The sequence below is a fragment of the Poromitra crassiceps genome (assembly GCF_964638095.1).
Source record: "Poromitra crassiceps genome assembly, chromosome: 6".
Taxonomy (NCBI): domain Eukaryota; kingdom Metazoa; phylum Chordata; class Actinopteri; order Beryciformes; family Melamphaidae; genus Poromitra; species Poromitra crassiceps.
In genome coordinates this window covers 20,520,017-20,540,422 of record NC_139627.1, presented here as the reverse complement: position 1 = coordinate 20,540,422, position 20,406 = coordinate 20,520,017, and the positions used below count along the sequence as shown (strand labels likewise).

The following is a 20,406-nucleotide window of genomic DNA, read 5'->3' as shown; positions in this document are numbered from 1 at the left end:
TAGGCTGGGTTATGCACAGGCTTTTTAAGTGAGTGGTTCTATAACAGTAGAAGCTCGCAGAGGCCTTTCCCTACTTCGAAGGAAAGCAAATGGAAAAAGTAGGTTTACCTCTGCATGTGAATAAGCTATTAAAAGTCACCGCACTCAGTGCAGAGCTGTGTGCAGGGTGGTTCATAACATGGTTCCCGGGTCATTTGATTCATAGAAGTGGTTTGGACTTTGTGGATTATGTGATCTGGGAAAGGCTGCGTTGTGAACCTGCTTGTGCGTATCTCTGGATGGGGTGAGATGTCAAAATGCTGATGATGTATGCTGATAGACAAAAGTTGCAAAACCAAAAAGCAACTTTATAATAAATCCCTCAGTTAAGTTTTTCCTTATAAGGAAAAAAAGGAGGGAACTGTAGATAAATAATCCTGTTCATTACTACTCCAGGAAGATAGAGGGCGCTGTGAACTGCAGACACAGTGTCTGGGCGGAGCCTAGACCAAAGGTTATAAAGAAGTAAGACCTCCTTTGTTCGGGGTCATTTGCCATCTTAAGGAAGTAGTGTAAGCAGGCAGTGATCCGGATCCGTGTATGGACTTTTGTTTTTGTAAATAAACTATGTTACAATTTACTCTCTAGTAAATGGACTTATTTAAAGGTTAAAACGAAATATCTCACCACACATGACAAACACACACTGGCCGTAAACACGTTTCAGTGTTTAGGCTTGGCATGACAAACACACACAGGCCGTAAACACGTTTCAGTGTTTAGGCTTGGCATGACAAACACACACAGGCCGTAAACACGTTTCAGTGTTTAGGCTTGGCATGACAAACACACACAGGCCGTAAACACGTTTCAGTGTTTAGGCTTGGCATGACAAACGCACACAGGCCGTAAACACGTTTCAGTGTTTAGGCTTGGCATGACAAACACACACAGGCCGTAAACACGTTTCAGTGTTTAGGCTTGGCATGACAAACACACACAGGCCGTAAACACGTTTCAGTGTTTAGGCTTGGCATGACAAACACACACTGGCCGTAAACACGTTTCAGTGTTTAGGCTTGGCATGACAAACACACACTGGCCGTAAACACGTTTCAGTGTTTAGGCTTGGCATGACAAACACACACAGGCCGTAAACACGTTTCAGTGTTTAGGCTTGGCATGACAAACACACACTGGCCGTAAACACGTTTCAGTGTTTAGGCTTGGCATGACAAACACACACTGGCCGTAAACACGTTTCAGTGTTTAGGCTTGGCATGACAAACACACACAGGCCGTAAACACGTTTCAGTGTTTAGGCTTGGCATGACAAACACACACTGGCCGTAAACACGTTTCAGTGTTTAGGCTTGGCATGACAAACACACACTGGCCGTAAACATGTTTCAGTGTTTAGGCTTGGCATGTGGGGAGGACACGAGGAGCTCTGTGGGAGCTTAGGTTTCCATTAAAACACATTAAGCCGGGGAGCGGATTCTCTAATTCATGTGTGCAGCTATATGTAATTTGACCCACAAGGCTCGTCTCTCTGACCACCTGCATATCCAAGAGCGAGCACAAATATAGAAGGCAGCAGCAGTCAGCAAAACACATCGACACACACAGAGGTTATGCAACAAAAACAACCATTTCATTTACTAGAAAATAACAGTTAGGCCAGCTTAAAATAGATGCAATATGCACAGTTTCCACATTCATTTTCAAAATTATGTCTGAAAGGTCAATATAGCTGAACATTATGCCTTACTATATATACTATACTATAACATATCACAATGATGTGTCATGTGAAATGACAGTGGGTCTACACTTCGAACAGTCAAATGTGCACTGAAAGGAACAGTCCAGTTCCATTTGTACCCGGAATTCCCGAGTTCCCAGACAGAAATGCCCCAAGGAACGTCCCCTGACGTCGGATTTCCGACTCGGAAAGTCGGAGGAACCTCACCAACCCTGACTTCAAAATCCTAGTTGGCAGCTCCCGCATCAACAGGAGTGAAAGCTGTAGTAATACACTGAGCTATTAGGAGTTCTGGCTTATTTGTCTCATTAAATCAGTCGTACACACAGTAGCCTACTATACTGTCTAACTTGAACTTGTATCTGTGGACATGTTGCTACGGGGTTTGTAAGCACAAAATACTGCATAATATGTTATAAGCTGTTATTGCTAACAATGGCTAGCAGGGCTAGAGCTAACCCTGGTTGGCTTTCCGACTTGTTGAACCGGAATGCGGTCAACTTTGGTGCGATGTCATTCCCAGCTCCGACTTCCCAGTTCTGAGGTAAATGGAACGCAGCATGAGTGAATATGGAAGGGCAGCCATAGGAACTACAACAACATTGACAACCATGTGTCTCCTCCACAAGTCTCAGTCAAGGCCCTCAGCTCAGATATTTCTTTATGCTAACCAGTGTTTCTCCTATACATATTGTACTGTGGTGGGCTGCTACAGTAAATTCATGCCATACTAAAGTATTTTCGATAGTGTTTCTGTAGTGTTTTCTATAGTCATTCGATAGCGGTGACACTGCTGAAAATGCAGATTTTTTTTCTAATCAAATGTATTTCTGCTGAGATACACTTTCATGATCCAAGTGACAAATAGCGATGTGTGGTCACGGACTGAGGGGTAACCAAAAATTATATGGGCAGCTAGAGCAAACGTTTGCTATGTAGCTTGTGTGGCTAACGTTTGCTACCTCATAGGTTGCTTTCCTCTCCACCAAATGTAAGGCTGCTCTGCAAGTCTTGGAGTCCTAAGTTCCTCCACCTTTGAAATGCCGCAGCAATATTCATTTGGTTTTGGTTTTGGGTTTTGGAGCGGGCTTTGTCATTATGGGCTTTGTCGGCTGGTTTTGCTGCACTGCTTGTTTTGAAAGCTTGAAGTCTCAGCAGGCGTCGAGGTAACAGTGCAGTGACTGGCTTCCATCAACAACACTTCGGAAGCCCAGCCGACATATTATGGTTATTTTATGCAACGAGCCAGTCAAATATTAATGATTATTCTTTTAAAAGTTGGAGTTAAAATCAAACATTTTCCCATACTTTTTTTTGGTGTGGTTTTTGTGATTCACACGACAGCTCATCAGGATGAGTGAGAAGTGTTGGGGCATGAACTTGTTCCACTGAGGGGGAGGAGGCGCGACTTGCCGTCCACTTCACTGCCTCCAGACAAAACCTTACGTCGTGCGAAAAGAAAGTCACCACCAAAGTCTGTAAAGAAGTCGCCATTCCCCCCGGCAGAACGCTCGCTCATTACTCAGGCCTCTTAAGTGGCAGTTAAACGCCCTCGAATGTAAAAGTGTAAATGTAGCATGGCGTGTTTGTCATACAGGCCTGCATGCTGTCAGAGGAGCTGGTGTATTTTTAAAACATGAGGTCATGTAAAAGCACAGCTCCTGAGGCCAAAGACTGACTTGAGTTCATAAAGCGTGCACTGTGCTAAAGAAAGACAAGCGCATGAGTCATCTTAAGCCCTGCCCGGACTGGACAATGTGGATTTGTCTTTGATCCGATCATTAATCAAATCATAGGCACTGCCCAGATGTGTGTATTTAGCTTCAAATGCACTGGACGAGTCCAGAGGTCCAGACAGAGTTGAACATCTTCACAGGTAATGTAACAGCGTTGCCGACACCTTCTTAAACATCAAATTCAATGACTTTTCAAGGGCTTTCCAGGGCAAATTCCCTCAAATTCAATGACCCGACACAACAGTTTGAAGATGGTATATATGGTTTTCATGGAATTGTGTTTCTAGGGAACAGTGTGAAACCTAGCTTACTTCCTGTCAGCTATTGCATTAGCAAACACTGTAACAGGAAGTAAGCTAGGGGCAATTTAGAATGTTTATGTTGTCAAGTTAAACGGTAACTAACGCCTAAACACTAAGCTTTTAACCAATGTACATGTACTGTATATGGCTTTTGAGGTGGTGTGTGAAGGATTCTGGTCAAAATCTCCACATTTGAGCCTAAACTGTTAGAATTCTACACACTGTATAATTTTTAGTCAGCGAGAGTGCCTCTATGGGTTCAAACCTGCTTTTTTTGGCCCTCCAAAATGGACGATTTGGTTTGCTTAATTAAAACTGGTGATCCATTGGTGTTCTCTAAGACAATTGGTACCGAAAAATCTTCATATTCCACGTGCATTATTATGAGAGGACGTACTGCGGATACATGAAGATATGAGGAGTTGAAGATCAATTTGAGGTGAACTGGAACAGCTGTACAGCTCCCTGTGCACAAAGCAGGCTGCGGATGGATTTCTCTGTGCACACCTATTCCGAGAGAGATGACTAATATATCCGAGGAGTCTATTTAACGCACAACAGGTGAGACAGACTGCAGATATGCTTTGGTTATCTTATTTCTGATAGTAGAACTTCAATCTGGAGGTTGTTTTCCCTCAGTCCTCCTGACATTTTTTATTAATTACGGTAGCTGAGATTCCCGTCTTCCCGATGCGTACCCTTTTAAACAGACGTCGATTCGGGGCTGATACTACCTCCATTGGCGAACGAAAGGCATAACAAAATGACTCGCCAGCCATTCCGTCCCTGTGCCTCATACACAGGAGGCGAGGCGTAAAAATCCCACAACGATGTCTCTTTCTGTGTTACGGATATAATGTTTATCATATGTGTGTGTGCGCACGTGCGCGTGTTGTGGCTCACCCGTGCATCGTACTCCAGCACAAAGGGAGGGATGTCGACCTGCTCAGGCTTGATGCAGGTGAAGAGCTGCTGCAGGCTGTCCAGGTAGTGCACCTTGTCCTTCAGCCCAGACACACTGAAAGTGGTGAAGAACCACGTCGACACCTGGGGAGGGTGTGTGTGTGTGCGTGCGTGTGTGCAGGGGGCAGACAGAATGAAAAACATGAGAGAAAATGACAAAGGAACACAATCAGCAGTAATTGATATAACAGTATTTGACCTTATTACGTTGCCAGGAATCCACTCTGGCAATCATACACAAAAATAAAAATAAATAAAATAAAATGAAATAAAATAAACTTAGAACTGTCATGGTGGCCTCCAGAACAGATCAGTGTGATTGCCTGAGCTGTCAGTGTAGCGACACACTTTATTAGATGAGTTTAGGATATGATCGCAGGACATGATAAATAAGAACAGGATGCGTTTATTTCTGAAAACAAGTCTTTCTAGTGATGGCACTGACTATTACAAATTTCAAAATGTCATTAGAAAGTGAGTGACAATAATATAATTTGGATGAAGCGCTTGTGAAACTGTGATGGTCAAGCATCTCATTTGTGATTACTACAGCAGAATAATATGAGCTAATAACATTCATTTTTCTGCCCCATGATACATATTGTCACATGTTTGTGTTGTGATGTTTTGAATTTTGATATATTTCCCAATCCCCCGAATAGAATATGAAGAAATTATGAATGGAGGAAACTAGGGTTTTAGAGATAAATCATAATTTCAAACGACATACAGTATTAAGCAGAAATATATGAATGAAAGCATGAATGTATCCAGTACTGGGAGTGCACTTTTGATGACACCAAACGGCAAATTTTAATTTGGGAGCTGAGTAACAAAAAATATAATTTTTGTTTGCAATGCAATTAAGAGCCAGGCGATGGAAAGTAGCCACTCACCTTCGAGCGGAATGTTGGGTGTACAAAGTAGAACGCCCTCAAGTTCTTTTTAAACCTGCAACACAGAAACAGAACACCTCAGACAGAACACCTACACCAATGACTCAATGTTCCTTAAACAAGACAAGAAAAACCATGGGTCAAAATGAGAAATATGACAAGAATGAAGTGAAAGGATTATTTTGTTATAATGAAACGGAGCAGCCAACATGTATAAATCACTGTGATCTGTCCCAAAGAACACACACAAATGCAAACAACCTACTTTCCCCAGGTATTTTCTATGTTCATCCATCCCTTTATGTCTGTATAGTAGATGCAGACATCTTAAGGACAATGTTCTAACTCATCTGAATCACACAACATTATGCTTTAATTCAAAGCCAGCGGAACCTGAAAAGGCATAGATACCTACAACTAGCGTGAGAAATGAACTCAGCCTGCAGCCAAAAGCCTGTTAATTTGAGTTGAGTCTAGTTAGGTTGTCCCCCGCTGGCTGGTACTGAAAGTTAGCCTGGTAAATCAGCCAGTCACTCGTGAACTGGTAGATGAAATGAAACTGAGCGAATTGAAAGTGGCAGGTGAACCAAAACGGCTAGTTTACTGCACTGCCTACCTGTCTGCTAGCAGATTTACCATTACCCCATTATTTTGGTGAGATCTTTGTTGCACATACATTACAAGCATATACTGTACATATACTGATGTTAAGTCTATTTATCATCTTGTACATTTTTACACCTGGCTTGTATACAGTCATATTTTCATACAGCCAGTTTTTTTCTGTGCTATTCTTGTTTTTAACTGCTAATAGCACTACTCGTATATGCTTTATTGACTATTTGGCTATTGTTTGTGTCTGTATATTGCACTGGACGTCACTAACTGTTATTGTTCCGTCTGTCCATCTGCTATTTGCACCACACCAGTTTTCCAACTAAATTCCTCATGTATGTGCACATGTACCTGCTGAAAATACATCTGAATCAAGTCATATATGTGCACATGTACCTGCTGGAAATACATCTGAATCAAGTCATATATGTGCACATGTATCTGCTGAAAATACATCTGAATCAAGTCATATATGTGCACATGTATCTGCTGAAAATACATCTGAATCAAGTCATATATGTGCACATGTATCTGCTGAAAATACATCTGAATCAAGTCATATATGTGCACATGTATCTGCTGAAAATACATCTGAATCAAGTCATATATGTGCACATGTATCTGCTGAAAATACATCTGAATCAAGTCATATATGTGCACATGTATCTGCTGAAAATACATCTGAATCAAGTCATATATGTGCACATGTATCTGCTGAAAATACATCTGAATCAAGTCATATATGTGCACATGTATCTGCTGAAAATACATCTGAATCAAGTCATATATGTGCACATGTATCTGCTGAAAATACATCTGAATCAAGTCATATATGTGCACATGTATCTGCTGAAAATACATCTGAATCAAGTCATATATGTGCACATGTATCTGCTGAAAATACATCTGAATCAAGTCATATATGTGCACATGTATCTGCTGAAAATACATCTGAATCAAGTCATATATGTGCACATGTATCTGCTGAAAATACATCTGAATCAAGTCATATATGTGCACATGTATCTGCTGAAAATACATCTGAATCAAGTCATATATGTGCACATGTATCTGCTGAAAATACATCTGAATCAAGTCATATATGTACACATGTATCTGCTGAAAATACATCTGAATCAAGTCATATATGTGCACATGTATCTGCTGAAAATACATCTGAATCAAGTCATATATGTGCACATGTATCTGCTGAAAATACATCTGAATCAAGTCATATATGTGCACATGTATCTGCTGAAAATACATCTGAATCAAGTCATATATGTGCACATGTATCTGCTGAAAATACATCTGAATCAAGTCATATATGTGCACATGTATCTGCTGAAAATACATCTGAATCAAGTCATATATGTGCACATGTACCTGCTGGAAATACATCTGAATCAAGCGCTGATTGCTGTGGGGTTTCTGCTGCACTTCTCAGAGATCACGTCACGTGGCGCTCAAACAGTGTTTCCAGCACTGTGAGGTCTTTTTCTTCTCATTTAGAAATCATACGTAAACACTAATCAGCAACTGATCACTCTAAAATATCAGCAATTACTTTCACATTTCAGTGACTGGCTAGCTTTTATAGATAGGTCATCTGTAATGCACTCAACGCTGGCAGCGGCGAGGCTTGGCTGACCGCTTCATGGCAGGAGACTGCGTCAACCAGAATCCACTACAGTTACAACCGTTTGCGTTTCCACGCCACACTCTGGCATAATGGCGGTCTGGCTGGAGGAGGTGGCATTTGCTCATGCAACTCAACACAGTCGGCCAAGCGAGGCAGGAAATTGAGCCGACGAGTTGACTAACTCAGGAGAGAATCAGGAGTGCTGAGCCATGACGTGGGGCTGCTGCTCTGGTCCAGGTCCTTCAAGTCGTCAACATTTCCCCACTTAGCCAGACAGACAGATTTGGAATTTCTTTGTTTTCATGTTTGGCTGAGGTGTGCACTGTGCTAGTGAGATTGGCTGGATCCAAAATGGATCCGTAGCATGGCATCAACACTGCCAGGGTCAACGGTTCAATTCCCTTTAGATTAACACTGCCTCACCAAGCCAAAGAGCAGTAACCGTGAGAGAAAGCACTTGTTGATGGGAGTTGATCTCCCATCCTGAGGAAAATCAACAGCACACCACTTGACACTGGCTGCAAAGGGGAGTCATTCCCCATTCACCCCCATGTTAAGATGCCCGACTTTACAGCAGAAATAAACATGTTTACAGCCTGGTTAAACAACTCTTTTTTTTTGTTGTGGTCTCTACAGTATATAGTTAATTTCACCATAACTGGATGGGATGGGGGGGGGGGGGGGGGGAGTGTTAGGCTGCTTTCTCACCCGGAACGATCACATTCACATTTCTTCCATGCTCGGAAACGGAACAGAGTGCACTTGCGTCATCAACTATGCCTGCAGTATATCCTCGCCTGTGTATTGTCTATGAGGTTCGGAACGGTTTGGCTTTCACACTCGCAAGTGTTCCGTGCCAGGGCACGCCAAAGCGCTCCACAGACCACCTTTTCAAGTGGATCCTGTCACGGTTCCCTGTTGCGCGCCGGGTGTAGAACAGAACGCAACGTTCACAGTAACACTCGTCAAATGTTCCGAAACTGGGGTCAATTTGGGGACAAGTGTGCTCGGGAACGCTACCTGTAAAATATAGACGTAATCACAGCTACAAGTGTTTGAATCCTGACTCATGCTGATCTGGGGGGGGATTGTGAAGAAACTACCTGACCATTCTCAAACCAATCTCAAAAGTAATTGACTAGAGGAAAATGGAGGTTGAAAGCTGCATCATGACTGTGTGGAGTTTCCCAGTGATGAGAGGCTCATGTGTCCTGAGGTGGTGGATGAAGTCACCAGTCATATCAAACAGAGAGAAGCTGAGTCATCATTTTAGATATGACAGGAGTCTAGTTGCACTCCTACAGCCTGGGTGAACATCAGGAAACAGGAGTCTAGTTGCACTCCTACAGCCTGGATGAACATCAGGAAACAGAAGTCTAGTTGCACTCCTACAGCCTGGGTGAACATCAGGAAACAGAAGTCTAGTTGCACTCCTACAGCCTGGGTGAACATCAGGAAACAGGAGTCTAGTTGCACTCCTACAGCCTGGGTGAACATCAGGAAACAGAAGTCTAGTTGCACTCCTACAGCCTGGATGAACATCAGGAAACAGAAGTCTAGTTGCACTCCTACAGCCTGGGTGAACATCAGGGAAACAGGAGTCTAGTTGCACTCCTACAGCCTGGGTGAACATCAGGGAAACAGAAGTCTAGTTGCACTCCTACAGCCTGGGTGAACATCAGGAAACAGAAGTCTAGTTGCACTCCTACAGCCTGGGTGAACATCAGGAAACAGGAGTCTAGTTGCACTCCTACAGCCTGGATGAACATCAGGAAACAGGAGTCTAGTTGCACCCTGACAGCCTGGGTGAACATCAGGGAAACAGAAGTCTAGTTGCACTCCTACAGCCTGGGTGAACATCAGGAAACAGGAGTCTAGTTGCACTCCTACAGCCTGGGTGAACATCAGGAAACAGAAGTCTAGTTGCACTCCTACAGCCTGGGTGAACATCAGGAAACAGAAGTCTAGTTGCACTCCTACAGCCTGGGTGAACATCAGGAAACAGAAGTCTAGTTGCACCCTGACAGCCTGGGTGAACATCAGGAAACAGGAGTCTAGTTGCACTCCTACAGCCTGGATGAACATCAGGAAACAGAAGTCTAGTTGCACTCCTACAGCCTGGGTGAACATCAGGAAACAGGAGTCTAGTTGCACTCCTACAGCCTGGGTGAACATCAGGAAACAGAAGTCTAGTTGCACTCCTACAGCCTGGGTGAACATCAGGAAACAGGAGTCTAGTTGCACCCTGACAGCCTGAGTGAACATCAGGGAAACAGAAGTCTAGTTGCACTCCTACAGCCTGGGTGAACATCAGGAAACAGGAGTCTAGTTGCACTCCTACAGCCTGGGTGAACATCAGGAAACAGAAGTCTAGTTGCACTCCTACAGCCTGGGTGAACATCAGGAAACAGAAGTCTAGTTGCACTCCTACAGCCTGGGTGAACATCAGGAAACAGAAGTCTAGTTGCACCCTGACAGCCTGGGTGAACATCAGGAAACAGAAGTCTAGTTGCACCCTGACAGCCTGGGTGAACATCAGGAAACAGAAGTCTAGTTGCACCCTGACAGCCTGGGTGAACGTCAGGGAAACATAAGTCTAGTTGCACCCTGACAGCCTGGGTGAACATCAGGAAACAGAAGTCTAGTTGCACCCTGACAGCCTGGGTGAACATCAGGAAACAGGAGTCTAGTTGCACCCTGACAGCCTGGGTGAACATCAGGAAACAGAAGTCTAGTTGCACCCGGACAGCCTGGGTGAACATCAGGAAACAGAAGTCTAGTTGCACCCTGACAGCCTGGGTGAACATCAGGAAACAGAAGTCTAGTTGCACTCCTACAGCCTGGGTGAACATCAGGAAACAGAAGTCTAGTTGCACTCCTACAGCCTGGGTGAACATCAGGAAACAGAAGTCTAGTTGCACTCCTACAGCCTGGATGAACATCAGGAAACAGAAGTCTAGTTGCACTCCTACAGCCTGGGTGAACATCAGGGAAACAGGAGTCTAGTTGCACTCCTACAGCCTGGGTGAACATCAGGGAAACAGAAGTCTAGTTGCACTCCTACAGCCTGGGTGAACATCAGGAAACAGAAGTCTAGTTGCACTCCTACAGCCTGGGTGAACATCAGGAAACAGGAGTCTAGTTGCACTCCTACAGCCTGGATGAACATCAGGAAACAGGAGTCTAGTTGCACCCTGACAGCCTGGGTGAACATCAGGGAAACAGAAGTCTAGTTGCACTCCTACAGCCTGGGTGAACATCAGGAAACAGGAGTCTAGTTGCACTCCTACAGCCTGGGTGAACATCAGGAAACAGAAGTCTAGTTGCACTCCTACAGCCTGGGTGAACATCAGGAAACAGAAGTCTAGTTGCACTCCTACAGCCTGGGTGAACATCAGGAAACAGGAGTCTAGTTGCACTCCTACAGCCTGGATGAACACCAGGAAACAGAAGTCTAGTTGCACTCCTACAGCCTGGGTGAACATCAGGAAACAGAAGTCTAGTTGCACTCCTACAGCCTGGGTGAACATCAGGAAACAGAAGTCTAGTTGCACCCTGACAGCCTGGGTGAACATCAGGAAACAGAAGTCTAGTTGCACCCTGACAGCCTGGGTGAACATCAGGAAACAGAAGTCTAGTTGCACTCCTACAGCCTGGGTGAACATCAGGAAACAGAAGTCTAGTTGCACCCTGACAGCCTGGGTGAACATCAGAAAACAGAAGTCTAGTTGCACCCTGACAGCCTGGGTGAACATCAGGAAACAGAAGTCTAGTTGCACCCTGACAGCCTGGGTGAACATCAGGAAACAGAAGTCTAGTTGCACTCTGACAGCCTGGGTGAACGTCAGGGAAACATAAGTCTAGTTGCACCCTGACAGCCTGGGTGAACATCAGGAAACAGAAGTCTAGTTGCACCCTGACAGCCTGGGTGAACATCAGGAAACAGGAGTCTAGTTGCACCCTGACAGCCTGGGTGAACATCAGGAAACAGAAGTCTAGTTGCACCCTGACAGCCTGGGTGAACATCAGGAAACAGAAGTCTAGTTGCACTCCTACAGCCTGGGTGAACATCAGGAAACAGGAGTCTAGTTGCACCCTGACAGACTGGGTGAACATCAGGAAACAGAAGTCTAGTTGCACCCTGACAGCCTGGGTGAACATCAGGAAACAGAAGTCTAGTTGCACCCTGACAGCCTGGGTGAACATCAGGAAACAGAAGTCTAGTTGCACCCTGACAGCCTGGGTGAACATCAGGAAACAGGAGTCTAGTTGCACCCTGACAGCCTGGGTGAACATCAGGGAAACAGAAGTCTAGTTGCACCCTGACAGCCTGGGTGAACATCAGGAAACAGAAGTCTAGTTGCACCCTGACAGCCTGGGTGAACATCAGGAAACAGAAGTCTAGTTGCACCCTGACAGCCTGGGTGAACGTCAGGGAAACAATGGAAACAGTTCTGCTTTGCATCTGGAGGATGTGGCTCCTGCTCTGCTTGATGAAAACATTTCTCAGTGCCGGACGTCGAGGCCCGGCCCCGAACAGAAACGCACGCCAAGTTACTGTAGGCTGGTATTGATATTGGCAGCATGACACCCCACACTTCTTGATATGCTAATCCTGTGGTTTCAGTGACAAACTACCCTCCAGCGTGTTCGCCATCCATCACTAATGAGCAGTATTGTTTCCATGGTTGTGTTGTGTCTGTGTGTGGAACAGGCGTTACTCCCATATTTGCCAAACCTCTCAGAGTACAATCATTGATTGAGATCCGGGTCTACTGATTGCAAGTGTGGGGGTGTTTTGATAGAGTAATGCTGAGATATCAGTGACAAACTGTCAGCCATATGTTCACCATCTTAAAATAGGAAAGGTCAAGGGTGTGTCTTCGGGTATGACAGGCATTATGTCCCTGTGTCTTTCAAGCTTCTCAGAATAGGATGACTGATTAGATCCAGGTTTATATCTCACTGACATACTTATTCATTGTGGGTTAATGTTTCTAGATCAACACTGCTTTTGTGAGAGACTAGCGAGTGAGCCAGCGAAGGCACGTTCTCCAGCTGAAGTAATTTCATGCATGATTATAATGTCAAACAAGGAGTCACAGTGATTACTGCGAAATAGCAGTAAAGACATCCAGAGCTGGTTCAAAACAAGGATATATTTTGCAAAACTTTGTAGTCTCCGGTTTAGGCTGAGTCATATCCGATACATCACCCCCGACAACACGCTCCAGGTCTGGGTCTCCCGTTCCAAACATGTCCGCCAGATTTCCAAGTCCTACGCCGAAACAAAAGCGGTTCACAGCTCGTTTTGCTTTTCCATAAACACTTAGGTTTGAAAGGCAATGCGCCTGCAGAAGACAGGATGGGTGAGTGAGGGCCAAACGAGGGCCAAGGCCGACAGAAGATGTTGGCCGAGTGCATTCTGCAAATCCTCCAAAGCTCCATCTAACAGCAGAGAGGCTTACTGAGCTACAGATGTGAGCAGGAAAAGGCATGAGAGCATGCTTGTGTTGCATTTTAAGGTTTTGTTAAACACATTACACCTGGACAGACTTAGTGCCTTATTACCATGACGACACAAACAACAATGAAAAGGCCAGGGAGCTGTCAAAGCCTGTCAGATTATTATCCCATTTGGAGGGATTTTCTATGGTGTCTCCCTTTCTGTAAAACCTCATGTTCTGTTTGATACGCAGTCCTGGCTATTAGAGAGTGGAGACGCGGCCGGGCAGCAGAGACGTGGCCGGGCAGCGGGGCTAGCTAAAATGTTAATTGTACCCAGAACACACAGCACAGAACATTCAAGCCGCTGCCCACGGGTGAGTGGCAGGTTAAAGCAATAAACAGCTTCACTGTTTTCTTCTCCTCTCGCGTGTGGTGGAGTGAGGAGATTGAAAACAGGACAGTGAAAAACACAATGCGGGGAGAGGAAAAGTAGAAAGACCTACTAATACTACTAACTAACTAATAGATTTTGTTTTGTTTTGTAATATGGTAATAAGAAGGAATTAGCCAGATACTTGACTTCAAAGTAAAGACATGAAATACATATGAAGTGCTTTGATCCAAAAATGAGATGAGGAAAATGTGAAAAATACCATGGAGCAATATCATCAAATAATAGTTTTTTTTTAATTAGTTTCATAACCCCTTTTAACACATTGAATGCCAGCCATGTTTTCATTCCTGTAGGTAAGTTGTGCCAGGGGTGTTTTTGACGATTCTGGCTCATTTTAGAAACAGACGAGGATTCTTTTCTGTTAAGAATTCATGAACACCAATCATCTAAAAATAACTAATAGAATGTGTGCTTTCTCTGTCTAAAAGAGTTAGTTTGCAGAGTTAGTAGTTATGTAGATATTAGCCGTTGAGTACAGCATGGTTTCAGCGTCTGGAAATTTATTCAGAGATAAATGGCTTTTTGTGAAACAGTCACTTTAACCATTCATTTTTGGCATCAGTAAGACCGTCAGACATTCTAAACAATAGTTTTGAACAGTAATTTCCTCCATAACAACAGGAAACACCCCTCTCATTCAAACTCCTCCCTCCGTGTGTCTTGTGTCCTCCTGGCTGTACAGCGGGCGTGTCAGAAGCGCTTTTGCTGCTGCCTGCCTGTGTGCCTGCCTGCCTGCTTGCCTGCGTGCAGACGCTCCTTGTGCGAGTCAAGATGGGCCGGGGAATGCGTGGGCGATGGGCAGATGTTGATTCTGGCCTTTCTGAGGTGTTTCAAAGTGTGTTTCACCTATGATCTATTTTGCAAATCGCTCTCCGCTCTCTGTGTGCTGCTGCCGGTGCGCGGCCGCTCTCAGGCAAGACAAGTCTTGAATGGATTACTGTGAAATCGCCACGGCATTTCCTTGAACGGCTTGGTCCCGCGGCAGTTTTTTCTTTGATTTCGGTCGTCTGGGGGAGCACTGTCAACACTTAGTGGGTCGGTAAAATAGATTATACACATTATCTTGCTCCAATAGTGATCTCGAAGATGTAAAAGTTGTTGATTGATGTACCACCGTCAAAAAAAAAAAAATGTTTATGTAAGACGAGTTAGCTCGTCCTTGGCACTTAAGCGCTGGATTATGTAAGACGAGTTAGGTCGTCTCTGGCACTTAATGTGTTAATCAAAGAATAATCTTTTGTAGGATGCAGACATGCAAGACAGAGACAGAACATTTAGTTTAGAGAGTGATCTAATGATCTGTTTTGTTGTTTGAGCAGTATGTTGGACTTGCGATTTGTGTTGACTTAAATGTACCACTGCAGCGCTGGGTTATGTTGTATTTTGTTTGTGCCTTATAAGCCCATGAGGGCTGGGCACCTTAGGGTACGTGACACAAGAATAAAATAAATCAACCAAAAATATATACATACACATATATATTATAGGGCTTTAGATTGAAAATCATTCTTTATTTTTGCTTTTTTGCACCGGTTGCTATTAACCTGACGCTGCCAGATGGTTTGTTTTCACATAACCATCTGGGAATGAGACGCTCGGGAAAGCATTTCAAAAAAGTACCTGGCAGGTGATTGGATGAACCATCTGTCTATCACATCTGTCACAGGCTCGCTTCTCGCTGGCATCAACCTAAAGCCCGCCCGTAGCTGCCTCTGGATGCTGATTGGTGTGAACCACTGGTGTTTCAGATTCAAACCAACAGATTCAACGTGGTAAGATGCATCGTGATCTCACGATCGCGCGCGAATCCAGCTGCCTCACAAGGTAAGCGTGCTATTGGTCCTAGGCCGGATTTGAAACCTTGTTGCAGTTAAACCCGTTCAATTGACTTTTGGACCTGCCCCTCTCACAGAGAATCATTCAGATGAATAATGTCTGGTTGAGTGAAATGAGGAGTGGTTGGAGGAACAGACTGACTTGGAGTCCACGATGTCGTAGAGGTTCTTGAGGAAGTCGGAGTCCAGGTGGTTGTGCTCGCCGGTCAGAGTGTGGAAGTAAACCATCACATACTCCTTCACCGTGATGTGGTCCATCACATGGATGAAGTACAGCAGGGCCTACACACACACACACACACACACACACACACACACACACAAATGTATATAAACAAATAGGTATACATTCACACATAGACATAAAAGCATGTGAACACACACACACATAACATCTAAACCTAACATTACAATCTGCACATGCACACGGATACAGACAAAAGCTGATTGGTTGAAATGTCGTTAAAAGCGTTTTACTTTGAAATGTAAATTGCGGTGCGTTACCTTCTCTATGTCGATGAGGGTCACTGGGATGTTCCGTCCAACCAGAACCATCACCGTCCTGCCGCACATGTCCACACCTGGGGGACGCACGCACACGCACACGCACAAACACACACACACACACACACACACACACACACACACACACACACACACACACACACACACACACACACACACACACACACACACACACAGAACAACCAAAACTTTTAGTAATCTTTATGTTTAATCAATTCAGTCTCCATCTTTGTAGTTCAGCCTCACTGTCTATGCAAACCGGTGACCCTGCCTTCTCATATACATTGGCAAGACTCCCCTTCCGCACGTGAATTTCAGAAAATAAGAGAAGCATACGCTGTAATGATGATGAATCTCCCCTTGCATTCACACAGCTGTTATGAACTCAGGTTTGGGGCTAGTGAGCGGGCAAAGCAGAACCCAAGAGCTGGTGATTTTGGTGAACCATGCCCTCAGATCTGTTGTGATTCCAGTTTGCACCTTTGTCTATAAATGTATACACACACACCTGTCTCTCTCCCTGCACTGTGTACTACTATGTACGGCACTTTCAACAAAATACAACATATAATACAAGACACTCGGATCACCTTCACCCCACCTACTGTCACACTACTTGATAGAGAATGAAATTCCACAGCCAAAAGGTAAACAGTGAACCACTTGAAGGAAACCAGTTGAAATGAAATGATGGAGCCAGGAGTCAGAAGAAGTCGTCTGATATGATGTATTGAACACAGATCTTGGCCAAGAGATGCACTCTTGTATATTCACGGATGGATACACAGTCTTACATACATTGATCAGAAAGTCAAAGATACTTATAGGACACACATCAGATTACATGTCTTGACGCACACTTGAAGGCTACTCTGTAGACTCAACCTATCTGTTATTCTGGCCCTGTAGAGGGCACCGTGGCACGGTGACAGGGCACAGTGTGCGATAGAGAGGAGCTGCAAATGAAAGGTACAAGTTATCCAAATACGTCTGTCTGTGTATGTACACAGGTTATCCAAATATGATGTCTATCTGTGTATGTACACAGGTCATCTAAATATGAAGTCTGTCTGTGTCATAACTATATGTAACTCAAATGGAAATGTATATGAATATATTAATAACTAGTGATTGTCCAAATAAAGGCTAATGTGATGTACATTTTCTAATGTGATGTAAATTTTCTCTATCACTACTCATAACCAATTTTCAATACGCTACAGAGGTGCTATACTATGGAACACTTATATCAATACTTCCAAACAAGCATGACCTCTTACCTCTTTCAAATCTAAACTTAGAATCTCCCTGATGAATCACACATAGCCAACATACATTACAGATACACCTCACATTGGCGGTTCATTGTCTACTTGCCTGTACTCTCGAATATCTCTCTTAGCTCGCCATGTTTTTGTGTTTTATTTTGGTTGCGAGTCATGGAAGCGTCGAGCAAGCGCCTGGTTTTGCTCCACGCCGGTCACAACTTGTATTGACTTCATGCCTGGTTGCACGCGGGCGCTCGCGGCTCGCGTCAAAAATAGACAAGACGCAGAAACTCAGGATGCGAGCCACATCGCGCTGCACCTCGCCACGGCCGGTGTGATCGGTCTACTCTGTTAAGAAGGACACCGAAATGAAACTGCCTCGCTTCCTCGTCTGATCCGTTTTCAGTGTATCTGCGCTGTTATTGTTTGCTTGTTCTTTTCTCTTGTTTTTGTTTATATTGTATGCTTTGTTCAGATTATTATTAATATTGGTTTAATTTCTTAGGGAGAGACCCAGAATAAGCCCAATAGGGTTTCCTGTCTCTACCGGCACAATATTGTTTGCTTGTTTCCTTTTGTCTGTTTTTGATTTTAATATGGGGGGAAATAAAATAAATAAATAACCTACATTAACTTCAATTTGTGTGCATTTCTTTATTCATGGTTCATCTGTCTCCTGCTTTCTGTGATGGTTGCATGTATTCGTTCACGCTTCACCTGTGCTGTATTTCCTTGGTCTTCCATCTTCCCTCCCTTTCCACACACCTGTCAGGATGCGTACTACACCACTCCCACACCCGCCTCTCTGCCCCTCCCCTTTCCTGTACAGTATCTTAGGTGTAGCTCCTTCACTCTATTTGCTCTTCTGTGGTGGTCATGGTATTCATGCTTTGAGGGTTAGTTATCTGAAGATGCACCATGTTTTACAAGCCACTGTGTGTATGGTTTCTTCAATAAAACCTTGTTTGCAACTTCATACCTTCTGTACCTTTTTTTTTGCATAGTGATTCTATTTACTCCAAACAAACCACTGTTGCTGCTGCCGGAGACCTAAAAGCAGACAACTGAGCTATCTGATATCAAAATAAACAGTAGTCTATCACCCAGAGATGCAGGTTCATGAAATAAATATTAATATAATATAAATAATATATAAACTGTTTTGTCAGGTCGGGAACCACCAGATGTCGACTTGTAACCGGTGATATATTGGTAAATAAATAGTTGGGTGAGCTTTGACCTCCAGTCTTGATCATCACATTACAAACTACGACCAATAGAAACTGAAATCATCTTTTTAAATAATACTTACTTTTAATTGATCCATATGATATGGATTTAAATCAGCCTGAAGAAGGTGGGTTAACTGCATTTATCCTCCACTACTTCCTTGCCTGTCCCTCATGTTGGGGCCCTGACCACAGTTGTAGTGAGTGACTATAGTCACTGCCATGCCCACGGGAGGTTTTTATGTCATTTTAAATCTCGATCATGACAGAGAAGCTTGTTCAACAGTGCCTCCTACTGGTTATGGGAATCAATGGCATCCTATAGAAGTGAGGGATGTAACTATGATGGATGGAGAGGCCATTTTTAATTCTGCAAATAATGAGAAAACGGATTACTGCCACCCTTGATGCTGTGTTCAGTGAGGTGAAAGAAAGAATTTCCATGACACAAATTCACTCTCACACCACACGCGCACGCGCACACACACACACACACACACACACACACACACACACACACAGACACACAGTTGTACTGGGCCAATTCCCCCTGCTGTCCCTCTGTCGATCTGGGGAGAGTTATAGACTAGCACATGCCTCCTCCGATACATGCGCAGTCGCCAGCTGCTTCTTTCCACCTGACAGCGAGGAGCTTCACTGGCAGGACGACGTAGCAGGATGATCATGCTATTCCCACCCGCAGACACGGTCAAATCTCAAAGGTGCCAGCTGTATGGATGCCCGACCAAGGTATTTGAGGTTTAGTGCCTTGCTCAAGGACACTTAGACAGACTTGAGGGACACAGTTGCTGTTGCGGGGATCATACCTGTGACTTCCCATCACTCCCAGACACACAAACACTCACCGGTCTGATATAAGGCTTTGAGAGCAGCGATGTCCGACAGGTCCTCTGCTCTCGCTCGACACAGCCAGCGACTATAACTGCCGGAGGGAGACAGACAGAGAGAGAAGGGGCCTGATGGAGACGTGGATACAGCATACTGTATGATATCACTGGTGTGTGTTTATCTAGCTTCGGCCGTGACGCAGTCAAACACAGCCAAAGAGCTGTACTAATTATTTTATTGTGTACAATTTCACATTGAACCTCATACACTCTTAGACATGCTCAATATCATTTTTTCTTGTTCCAAAGCTTTCTAAAGAAATTGGGCATCAGGCTTTTAAATTCACTAGGGGTGACCCCAAATAGTCGACGATTCGACTATTTGTTCAGAGGAGCCTGATTCGACTGCCAATCTCACAGTCGCAAAATGTGCTTATGAAACAAGGATCATTCCATTCCGGCTATATGGGGGTGCTGCTGAATGACTTGATTTTACATAGAATTGCTTGGTTTCTCCCAATAGATTGTGATATATGTAGCCTATTTTGGTAGAAGTATCAGCCTATTAATACCATAAAACCAAGTCCCAATTAAACAAACAAATCAAACACGCTCATGCTAATGGATTTCTGATTGTCAGATAGTCTTATTAAAAAGAGGAAGAAAAAAAGAAGTGGAATATTCGTATTGAACAGCCAACTCTGATTCGACTGACAGAATTCTGAGTCGAAGACAGCCCTAAAATTCACAGCCCCATCTGATTGGAATATCCTGCCTGTGTCTCTGATCCATTTCTACTCTTCACATTTTTACGACATGACTATTTGCTCATTTTAAAGCAACTTGTTCTTGTTTTCATTTTAAATTGAACTCATTATTATAAAGGGTTTGTGGGGTGCGG

The 20,406-nt window shown here is 44.0% G+C and overlaps 1 protein-coding gene across 4 annotated transcripts in view; it reads right to left on the bottom strand.

Moving 5' to 3' along the window:
- gdap2 (ganglioside induced differentiation associated protein 2) overlaps positions 1 to 20,406 on the bottom strand; it is a 55,218-nt gene that overhangs the window by 17,240 nt on the left and 17,572 nt on the right. For all 4 annotated transcript variants that reach the window (XR_014552751.1, XR_014552752.1, XM_083638015.1 and 1 more), the window contains exons 9-13: positions 19,524 to 19,600; positions 16,140 to 16,216; positions 15,778 to 15,917; positions 5,642 to 5,696; positions 4,686 to 4,829 (exon numbers count right to left, since the gene is read on the bottom strand). Coding sequence is in view for 2 of the 4 variants with exons in the window: in XM_083638015.1 (XP_083494141.1) it covers positions 4,686 to 4,829; positions 5,642 to 5,696; positions 15,778 to 15,917; positions 16,140 to 16,216; positions 19,524 to 19,600 (493 nt within the window). In the remaining 2 variants the exon portion in view is untranslated. The remainder of the gene's footprint in view (positions 1 to 4,685; positions 4,830 to 5,641; positions 5,697 to 15,777; positions 15,918 to 16,139; positions 16,217 to 19,523; positions 19,601 to 20,406) is intronic.